The sequence below is a fragment of the Emys orbicularis genome, chromosome 17 (genome assembly GCF_028017835.1).
Source record: "Emys orbicularis isolate rEmyOrb1 chromosome 17, rEmyOrb1.hap1, whole genome shotgun sequence".
NCBI classification, from domain to species: domain Eukaryota; kingdom Metazoa; phylum Chordata; order Testudines; family Emydidae; genus Emys; species Emys orbicularis.
Window position 1 is genome coordinate 16704160 of NC_088699.1, and position 11699 is coordinate 16715858.

At 38.7% G+C, this 11699-nt stretch overlaps 1 protein-coding gene across 5 annotated transcripts in view; it reads right to left on the bottom strand.

Moving 5' to 3' along the window:
* The window catches only part of GTF2I (general transcription factor IIi), a 62650-nt gene extending 51589 nt beyond the window's left edge, over positions 1 to 11061 (bottom strand). For all 5 annotated transcript variants that reach the window (XM_065418458.1, XM_065418454.1, XM_065418457.1 and 2 more), the window contains exons 1-3: positions 10963 to 11061; positions 9167 to 9305; positions 338 to 472 (exon numbers count right to left, since the gene is read on the bottom strand). In XM_065418458.1, coding sequence (XP_065274530.1) covers positions 338 to 472; positions 9167 to 9305; positions 10963 to 11061 — 373 coding nt within the window. The remainder of the gene's footprint in view (positions 1 to 337; positions 473 to 9166; positions 9306 to 10962) is intronic.
* Positions 11062 to 11699: the final 638 nt, after the last annotated feature.

Consider the following 11699-nt stretch of genomic DNA (forward strand, 5'->3'; position numbering starts at 1 on the left):
GGGGCAGGGTAAGACAGAAATTCAGGAATTAAGCACAAGTTGCACAGCTGACAGTGCAGAGAATTACCATTAGGTTACATATTTCGTTCTTGCTTAAAAGAAAGCTGCTCCATGGAACATTCAGAATGTTCATGTGCAGTGAAACATGTATAAGACAGCAAACTCTTTGGAGTTTAAATACACTTTAGAACTACTGAAAAATTAAGCTCATTACCTCAGCAGTACTCTAGACTGAAGGCAGAAACTATAAGCCACTCTCCATCCTACTTTAATGATGGCTTAGCTATCCCAGGAAGAGTGTTATTTCAGATTTTTTAAAATTAGTTTAAGCGCTTACCATAACAAAAGCAGAAGAAATCCTCTACAGACTTTCGGAGAGCTTCCATTTCTACAATATCCACGGTCAGCCTGTTTACAAGTGACATAGTCTTTGTTTTCTGCAGTTCAGCTGCCTTTTCCTCTTCAGAGACACCTGCAAATTATTTTGTAATGATCAGAACACAAATCCCAATCCCAAATCCCTTAACAACTCATCTGTTGCCCCTCTGGAAGTAAGCTGTTAATACTACACAGAACAAGAACAGTATACATCCCTTAAAAGCAAATCTGTTCCTATGTTGATAACAGGTGGGTTATAGGTGTTTATGCCAGCATTATTATACTGTATTCATGAAGGTCATAGATATCATCATTAGAGCAAACTGCAAAGATGATGATGAACTAAGACATCTAAGCTGGTTGTTTTTGCATAAAGAGGTAAAGAACATGGAGGAACAGTTTAATAGAAAGGCAGTGCAATACTATCAAGTAAAAAAGACTCTGAAGCAGTCATGAGGGAAGCTAAAATGCCTATATCTGAGGAGTCTGTCAGCTGTCAGGTTTTACTTCTGACGTCTTATTCGGTAGATACATTAAACCTTGTTCTATTTATGTTGTATAATGCTTAACTGATTCTTTCTGAAGGAAGGGATATGCTCTCTCAGTACAACTGCTTGTATGCAGTGCAGCTCTTTCATCTTTTCAAAAGACTTGTTAAATTAAGCATGTGTCTGCTATTGCTGAATGGGAGGGAGTACTGTCAAGCTGTTAGTGCATGGAACTGAAAATAACCAGATCTAAACTGTATTCATTGTCCTATTCTCTGAGAAAAAACAAAATAAATACCATCCACCACCCACATGCAGAGTGATGGATGTTAACTTCCTCAACCATATACGATGGATGGGAGAGAGCTGCATTTCAGATTGCAATTTTGTGTTCTAATGACATCATTCATGTATTCCAAACATTTACGGAGATCCTTCAGTAAAAAGGAAGAAATTAAAATTTAGTCTTTCTAATGTTTGAAAGAAAAAAAATGTACATATACAGGTGCACATGCAAGGGGGGGAAACTGCTGAAGTTGTCCTTACCCATCATGATGTAGCAGTAGCAATAGAGCTCTGAAAATTCAAATTTTTACTGAAACTGTTGCTAGCATAGTTATTATCAAACTAACAGAATGCCTACACGAAGCTGGGCATCAAGAATAGGCTGTGGATCTAAGTTCCCTCTAAACTACATGGCTGTGTGGCCGTGCAGCTGCCTATTAAGCTCCGCGCAGGGGCTCAGGGCTGCGGCGGGGAGAGATGCGTCTCTCCAAGACCCAGACTTGCCACAGCAGGGAGAGGCGCCTCTCCCCGCCGGCCCCAGCATGGACCTGCCCCGGACATGCTGCAGCCGGGAGAGGGGCGCCCCAGTACCGGCCCGAACCCAGCCCCAGCACGGACCTGCCGTGGCTGGGAAAGAGGCACATCTCCCCCCAGCCCAGGTCCTGCTGCGGGGACAGAGAGCTGAGTGTGGGAGGGAAGGAATGCGCCTCACATAACAAAATTCACTCTGCACACGCATGGGAAAAATTAGAGGGAACACTGCTGTGGATTGATCAGGAATAGGTTATGTATATTTAATAAAAATCTACAAGTAATCTACATAAAATTCTATTTAACTATACATATCTCCTCTACCCTTCAAATCACTTGCCTTCTTCGTGTCTTTGAAAATCTCCAAAGGGCACTGGAGTGTCCAGCTCCCACTCAAAGTATGGGAGTTGAACACTTAAATGACCTGGGACTGTTTCTTCCTGTGTAGAGACAATACCGAGCACATTCTAGGTGCTACTACAAACAGAAAAGGGGGCTAATACTTACCTACCTCAGTGAAGTTCTGTAGGGATTAAATTAATGACTGTTTCTAATGCGTGCTCCTAGATTCTTGGATCAAAAGGTACTATAGAAGTTCAAAGTATTGTTAACTGCACCACTGATTTTTTTCAGATGAAAAACTATTCTACTGAAAAAGAAACAGTAACTTGTTTGTTAAGTGTCAATAGCGTGCTTAGCACTTCATTACAAAAATCAAAATAAAACAAACCCCAGATTACATTGTCCGTGCCTCATTAAGTTTATAATCTAAATAGGGATAATGCAAAGATAAACTTCCCTTGTCAAACAAATGAAGATATCATTGTTGTGTGATTTCATCAGTGTGTTTAATAGCACTTTGCAGTTACTTGAGACAAGCAATGGTAGCCTTAACAAAAGACAATCAACTATGAAGAGAGTTGTTACATTATACTTATACTTGAGTCTGCATTATACTTATTGTAGAAATCAGTTATTGCACTGGGTTGTCTCATGACAAAAAAAACAAAAACAAACCATGAATGGCTAGCACTGATTAGCCAGAAATTTGTACCCAAGTTGATAGCAGGCACTGAACCTCAGTTATTTTTTAGGTTGCTTTATTGGGTATACTAGAATGGAAGAGTTCTGAGCTAGTATAAGAACAATGTACCACTGATCATGTTGATCTAAAAGGAACATTTTTCTGATAGAACACTCTAAAATAGTACATTCTGACTTTTAAAAAGGTATTTTCCCTTTTTCAAAAAAGTTTTGTAAGGGTTCTTCTACTATCCTAATTTTGTTCAGGAGGGTCTTCTGAGTGTACCCGAGACAACCAACATGCTCAGGTCCACTATTCTTTCTTTTCTCTGTGCACGCACACCTGCCTGCTCAGCACCATCTTCACTGCTGTTACTACCAATAAAGCTTGAAGATGAGTGTATGTGCAGTAGCTTTCTGCCTGCTACCTCTGTAACAGTACATGAGAGTGAAATTAGCCCAAAGTCTGAAAAAGGAAGTGCAAAGAACCAATAGCACAACTTTGGAACTGACTATGCAGAAAGTACTGTCAAATGGAGGAAGTAAATAAAAGTGATGGGGGGCGGGAATTAAAATCCTCCAATTTCTTTCATTTAAGGTAATCCTAGGTGCTACTTGTAACAAGAGCAGATAAAAACTTCAGCTCCCACTGTGATTTTCAAGTTGACTCTGTCCCTTTAACTATGTTGCATTCTTGCTGTACAGCTGAGAGTCAATGTCTGCACCCCATATTCTGCACACAGTCAAGATATCTGTGGTGAACTACAGTTATCTAGTATTTTATTTGTTTATTTGCAGGTGTTCTTCAATGTGTTATTGTGTTAACTCGATAAGAGGGTTTACAGTTAAAATTAGCTTCTGAGTGACATAAAAGAATGCCTGTGAGTTATAGAATGGTATGTCACTATTTGCACTAGTAATATACACACAGAAAATAACTACAGTAAAAGATGTTTTATCTGGCATGTTGGGAGAATAGGGGGCGCCAGTAAGTGAAAAATGCTGGTTAACTAAGAGGGAGTGAGTTTGGGTGCAGATGGGGATGCAGGGAGCAGGCTCTGGGCGCAAGCCCCCTCCTGCACCCAGACTTCCTCCCAGAGCCTGTGCTCCACACCCCTTCCAACGCCCTGCCGGCCCCACGCCAACCGGACTATAAACCAGAATTTCAATGAAGATCAGAAATGCTGGTGTAATAGAGCTTTCCGATTAGTGAAGTGACAGATAAAGCAGCTTTTAATGTACAAAGAATGTCCTTTAACTATCACAGCAAGGACAAGCAAAATTGATCAATAGGTATTAGAACTAAAGCCTCTACCCACTAAAATAAACTGCTTTACAAGGAAAAGTTTCTAGATAGCTTTACATACATGATGGGAGCCATTCCATACTCTTGACTTCAAACTTGAGACATTTCACTCTACATCTGAATCCCGAAATCCTGATATACTATAATATCCTATTATATTCTATGAGAACTTTGAGTGAGCAAGGTAAGATGGGACTGGTGCCTACTATAAAAGTATCTGGCATGAAACTAATCCTAAAGCCTTTCTCTTATGCTCCACTGGTATTCTGATGTTATGGATAAGTTCAGTGGGTATCTTTGTAAAATCAATGCATCTGTTAATGATGAAATAATGTGTATTCAAAGATCACCACAAGTTTAGCACTGTCCTTACTATTGCAGAAGTTTTACAAGAAATAATAAGAAAAATATGCTATTGGAATATGGTAATGGTAGTCATATTAGCTGGGAGGGAGGAGTCAGGTGCTGTTACACTTCATTTACATAGGTGTTAGCAGGTGCAACTAAAGTAGCATAAAGAGGTAATGGGGTTAATCTAGTCTAATATACTATATGCACTAGAAGGAAGAAATTGGAGTCTTAAGACCATTTCAGCAGATCTAATACTAAATGAATTCTTTAACACAAGCCCCAAAAAATCACTAACTAGAGCTACTGAGTTAATTAAAATAAAAATCACTGTAGATGAACTCCTACCCAGCAGGTTCCTGCTGGACAATCAAAGTATCTACAAGATTGCCAGGTCTGGCCACATCATGCACCAGTATCATAAAAGCAGTCCTTTAGGCATTCCTTAGCAGCGGCATTGTACAATCCCACACTAAACAGCTAGTACATAGTTAGGTTCAAGTGTACGAAAGCATGGAAATAACCACTGGAGAGGAAAAAGAAAGACAACAGGCAGCCACAACAACAGAAAAAGTACAGTCATAGCTCCAGCATCTGACAACTGTTATATACAAATAAGCCTACTAACAGGTTATCTACCATGTACTGAGCTTCTGTTTAATCTGGTATCGTATACTTCCTTCTGTGTCCTTAAACACTGTTACTTTTATAAAAAAAGGTTATCAGACAAAAACCCAGATTTACAAAGGTATTTATGCACCCAAAGATGCAGACAGGCATCTAGCAGGATTTACAAAGGTGCCTAAATCCCACTGATTTCCTAACTCACTTAAATGCCTAGAAGGATTTACAAAAGCACCTATCTACATCCTTAGGTGCCTAAATCATTTGTAAATCTGGGTCTACAGGTACTATTTTCACCTTTAAAAAAAACTAGAAATGACAGCAAGTATGGTGACGCAATGGATAACATAATGCCTTCTAGACCTCAACGGCAAGAGAAGTGTTGAATGGATTTCACACTAAATACTGGTTTTAGAAACTCAAACCACAAGATTTGACCACATGAAGATTTTCTAACTAATATGTGACTGATTATTATAAAAAGATAGTGGCTGGAAAACCTACAAGAGTAACAGATTCCAGCCATGTGCAATAGTAACTAAACATGTACTAGTAGAATATGTCAATTATTTATTGAGTGCCATGAGCTTACTTGACATTGTATAATACATGAATAAGGAAATGATCACTGCACCAAAAGGTTTACAACAATCTAACTTGCAAAGTACAGTTCAGATATTTAAAAAAAATTCTGACCAGTTGAAGGCCCAAACTCCAAATGATTGTATTTATTTTTAATTCTTTAGTGTGTTTTGATTGAAAAATCTTTCCAGAAGTAGAGTTTTGAGGAAGAAACTGATTACAGAAGACGGTCATTTGGTTTACAAAGAGAAGAAGAATGTTCTTGGCTTGAGTACATAATGTATAGGCTCTGATTTTTCGATCAATACAATGTGTACAGTAAAAAATAAAAACATTTAGCAACAATTCTCTATGAGCTCAGTATTGCTACAAAATATAGATGTCATTTCTTCCATAAAATCCTCCAGCAATTTAAACTCGTTTCCATCACCAGAGCCCCACTAAATTACACCCATTACTAATAGTCAAAAATGAGTCTCAGATCCTGAGCCCTGCTAGTTATCAGAGACTGTCTATATTTACAAAAGATGCAAAAAGGGAATAAAAAAAAAAAAGAGTGAGGCAGTAGAAACAAAGGGAAAAAAATACTGGGTCTACAACACAACAGGGAAGAAGAGCAAGCAAATCTGACATGAAAAGAAATGCAGAAATACTTAACAGCCACGATGACTCAGTCCACACATACTTTAAAAAAAGAAAACTAATTGTCCTATAGACATGTAAAAGCAAATCAGGACTCAATATTCTCAACAGACAGAACACAACTGGCTTAAAAAGTGACCTGCAAATGATTTTATTTTTTAAACACTGAGCTTGTGCCTTTTCTGTTCTTTTATGATGAAAAATATGGCTTCCAAGAGATTTTTATTTCCACTCCCCGCCACCACCCCCCTTTTTTTTTTTTTTAACAACCTGAGAAATGGCAGGATCAACTCTGGCCTTCCCTGGTTTTTCTGGAGGACTTACTAATGTCTCAAAACATGCTTATTGCACATTCACATCTTAACTGAAGGGGCAAGGTGTGGGTGGGGGAGAAGGCCTCCCTGGTTTTGAGTTTCATATTAGGACAACTGTAATAAACCCTAGCTAGAAGAACAGTTCAAGCTGCCAAGGGAGGTGGTGGAATCAGCACTACTGGGGACAGTTAAAGCTAGAACAAACATTAATTTATTAGGAATAATTAAGTCAACCTTTACACAGAGTACTAGATTTGAGTTACTTGATCTTTGTCAGTCTTGCCCCCCTCCCCCCCAAATAAATAAATAAATCCCTTCTTCTGGTCTGTTTTACATCCCTTCCAAACCAAAATGATTCCATGAAGAAATAACTATTAGGTTTGAAAAAGCTTCATCCAACGAAGCACTGCAATTTTAACATTCTTGACACCAAAGGTTTATTGTTTGCACAAATACCACTATGGGAAACTGGAAGCACTGAACTACCACCAATATATTGCTAAGCAAACGAAAAGGGTAAAGAGTCTAGTTTACATCTGGTAACTTATGTAGGAATTCCACAGTGCCTCAATCTTGGGTATCACGACTTGTTTACAGACTAGGCCGCCATCAAGGAGAAAGAAAAAAAACCAAAACTTTATATTTACGTCAGTCGTTTTCAGCCTGGGATCAGTGGAGCCCTGGAGGTCCGCAGACTATGTCTAAGGGTCCACAAAAGGTGACTATGAAAATAAAGTTTTAGATTCCAGAAAAGGCATTCTGTTTTTCTGATCAAAAGTACGTGAATACCCCCACCTACAGGTCAAAACCTGGAAGTGTTGTCATTACCATAGAAGCCCATAGTTTAGCACCAAGCACATGCAACATTTATAGTTTAATTCTGTTCAGTTTTAATCTAAGACTTCTATGGTAGGGGTCCGCAGACCACAGGCTGAATTTCCAAAGGGGAGAGCACCTCCATTCGAATTTTTTTAGGGGTCTGCAAACAAAAAATGGTTGAAAACCACAAAACTATGTACAGCTCATAGCACAATAGGGCCTTCAAGTGCTACTATACTACACACAAAAATGGTAGCTTCATGTTACCACAGGAAGTGGATAGGAATAGAAAGCCGGTGGAGAGTTAATCCTCCTTGTGGCCTTGCTGCAACAGACACTGCCCATACTTGAGCAGGAAGTTTTATTCATAGAATTACGTGACTTAACCAACACAAGGAGCAATAATACTCTTTCATTCCACCTTCAGAACAGGAAGGTACAAGCTGCAGCAGCCATCATCACTCAAAAGTGGAAAACTGAGATAATTAAAGGAGGATAGTCATAATGACAAAAGTCATACATAATCAAACTCATTTGCCATCAAGTGTTCATCATACTTATTCTTAGTGTTTGCCATTTACCAGAGCTATGTGTGTTTAAATAAGGACTTGGTTCAGTAACACTTCATCTACTATTTGATTCTTCAATGAAGTTATAATGCTGTATTTTGAACAGTAACTTCACTGCAGATCAAGCAGAATAATTACTTCTATAGTGGCTGAATGTGTATATAATTCTGTATGACAGTTAAACAATTGAGAGTCCTGCCCTGAATAAAGAATGGGTGCTGAGAGAATGAGCTCTGATTTAGAATTTTAAACAGCAGCGAAAATACTGTTCAAGTATGTCCACTATTTCTGTCATGGACTAAATCGGCCTGTTTGCAGTGTTGTTGTAGGTGTGTTGGTCTCAGGATATGACACACACAAGGTAGGAGAGGGAAATATGTCGATCAGTCAAGCAATATTTAATAATCGAAGGAGATGGGGTGAAGAATTATTTTAACAAAAACTCCACTTAACCAGGCAAAACTACATTCCTCAATGACCAATATGTAAAGCCCAGCAGAAACCATTTTTCTTGATGGGCAGACTGATCATTGAAATACAGGATCCAAGACAGGTCATTAAGCTTTTGAAAGACACTTTGGCATATTCTAAGTGGGCCATCTCTTAGGCCTTGTCTACACCCAAAATTGTACCATTTAGCTAGACCAGTATAGTTTAGAAACAGATCTAGTTAAAGCAGGACAACCCCCAACTATGGATGCTCTCATACCAGTATAAATATGCTTCTATCAGCATAGCTTAATGTTGTGCAATATAATTATAGCGTTACAAAAAGCTGTAGGCAAATCCTAAAGTTTTATTACCTATGTCAAAAGCTTCATGTATCCTTTGAGAAGATATGAAGTCACCTGAAGAATTAAGGGACTGTCTTTCATAGTTGGAAGTAGTTGACTACCTAAGAGTCTGTCTTCTACACTAAGAAAAAAGATGCTTTTTAAAAACTGAGTTAGCAAACATGATATAAAACACCACTTTGCACCTTCAGTGTAGACAGAGTTTAACACGTTTAAAATAACATTAGCTAGTCTGGTAACATTACCTTTTGGCTGAGGTAAAAATAGCACTGTGAACTAAACAGTGGATGTTGACTATTATGTTTGTGGTAAAAAAATAAAAAAGTTCTTAAACACTGATCTACATACTATAATTCTGTCAATTATGGCAAGACCAAGGCATTGCAACATTTGTTAGGTACAGAGTTCAGTGTACTATAATGTATAGTTAAGTATTTGTGAAATACTTTTTTTGGAAACTTACAGTATTTAACAAAATCCTTCTGAAAATCTTTCCTTGTATTGACAAAAGCTCTTCCCCTCTCAGTTCCAACTACAAACACATCTGTTTCGTACACAGCAATACAGGCGACTTCTGCCTTGGACTTCGCAAGTTCTTTACACTATAAAAGAAAAAACAGAGCGGCTTTGAACTACAATAGTTAAAAGTACAGTTAATGCAATTTTACATGAAACCATGCAGAAAACAATTTATTTTCTAGTGTTGCCATGGTATAGCTCTCAAAGCTGTTGCAAATAACACAATGCTATCCATTAGCAATAGATAATTTGTACTTCTATAGTGCCTTTCATCTGAGAATCTAAAAGCATTTTAGAAGTATTAGTGAAGTTAAGTGTTGTCTACACACATTGTACCAATTGAACTAAATCTGTTCAGAAACAGATGGTATGTCTACGGGTACGTCTACACTTACTTCCTGGTTCAGCGGCAGGCAATCGATCTTCTGGGATCGATCCCGGAAGTGCTCGCCGTCGACGCCGGTACTCCAGCTCGGCGAGAGGAGTACGCGGCATTGACGGGGGAGCCTGCCTGCCGCGTCTGGACCCGCGGTAAGTTCGGACTAAGGTACTTCGAATTCAGCTACGTTATTAACGTAGCTGAATTTGCGTACCTTAGTCCGAAGTGGGGGGTTAGTGTGGACCACGCCTAAAGTACTAGCACTACTGCAGCTATGCTGCTGTAGAGTAGGCACTACAGTGACAGAAGGGGATTTTCCATCACTGTAGTAAATCCACCCCGCTTGAGAGGCAGAGGCTAGGTTGAAGGAAGAATTCTGTCTACAGTGGTGGTGAAGTCAACCTAACCACATCATACAGGGTGTGAAATTTTCACAACTCTGAGCAATGTAGTTAGGTTGACCTAAGTTTTGGGGCAGATCAGGCCTGAGTTAAACTGGTACACCCTGGTTGTGTAAACATTCGAACTGATTTAGCCTTATAATGATTGAGCTGATTTAAGAGTGTTTGTGCAAAGGGGATACACCAACTTAACTAAACGTTCTCTGAACCCATTTAGTCAAGTCTGTACAAATTCTACGTGTGGACAAAGCCTTACCCTCAAAACACTCCTGTGAGGATAAATATTATCTATTTCATTTTAAACATGAGGAACCCAAATCACAGAGATTAACAGATTTACTCAAAGTCACAAGGAGGACCCCCAATTCCCAGTCCTATGCCTTAGCCACAGGATTATCCTCATGATAGGAAGCAGGAGAAGCATTCCTGTTCAATATCTTCAAACTCAACAGTTCTGTGGTGTTTCCACTGTTGTCTTAAGTTAAACCTGTAAGACTAAGGCCACGTCTATACTTGGCTTTCAGCTACTGGTACAACTACACCAGTGCAATCCCCTAGAGTAGACAAGGAATACACTAGTCTAGCATAGCATAATTATCCTTACAGTCGCTTAACCAAGTTGGAAACTACAAATTGCCCTCAACTGCTGTCTGAAATCCCAGCCTAATAGTGCAATCTCTCAGTTCAGATCATATCTCCACTATAGTCAAAAGTCATGGTTATTATTAGCATGGTTTGCTTGAGTAGAGACTGAACTGAGGTTTTTTCCTTGAAAAATATGCTATCAACTCACTCTTGAGTACTCTACAGTTCTACTCTTCTATCATAGAGCAGTCTACATAAAGGTAAAGCATAAAAGCTATAAGTGAAACTGGCATGCAACAAATTCAAGAAAATGTTGTCATTTCGTATGTTAGAGCGACATAATTCTAACATATTGAAGCAACTAGCCACACTAACCATTGACTCAAGTGCTGACATGAGGAATGTAACCACCATTCTGCTTTCAGAGGAGTCCTCATCATGGACTGACAATGCTGGTGTTGCTGCTTGGGCCATTATCCCTGTAAAACAAAAAATAAAACTGTTACAGACCTTGGTGCTACACAACAATGGAAGAACACTAAATCCTTTGTTACATGGTGGAAACTAAAGTTTTTTTTAAAAGGGTAGAGATTAAATTTGGACCCCTCCCAAAAAAAGGAAAAAACCTCCATGATCTCTCTTTACATTTCCCCTATCCTATTCCAAAGACATTTTGTAAGAATTAGATTTTTAAATTAATTAGTAAGATGACACATCCTGACTAGAATACAGACCTTGGGTAACTGACATTGTTCATTCTAGATACTTAAAGAATTGTGTGTTGCATTTTTTCAGTTTGATTTTGTTCTCAAGCATCCTCGATAGCCTGAGTATCCGGATTAGTACTTATGTGGATAAACTACATATGATACAGTTAAAACATGGACATCATCTCTACCCTTAAAGTTCTAGGGTTTTCTGTTTGAAAAAATCTTCCTGGTAATCAACTGCATATCCTAAGACGTTAACTCAGTCTAGCAGAAAAGTGTCTTCAGGTATACCAACAGTAGCAGCAAAGAGTTGGACATTTTTATTCATATACCATTCAGCTACCTGTGGATGTCAACTTCAAAGCCTAGTTGGACCTATTTGGGTACCAACAGACTTTTATA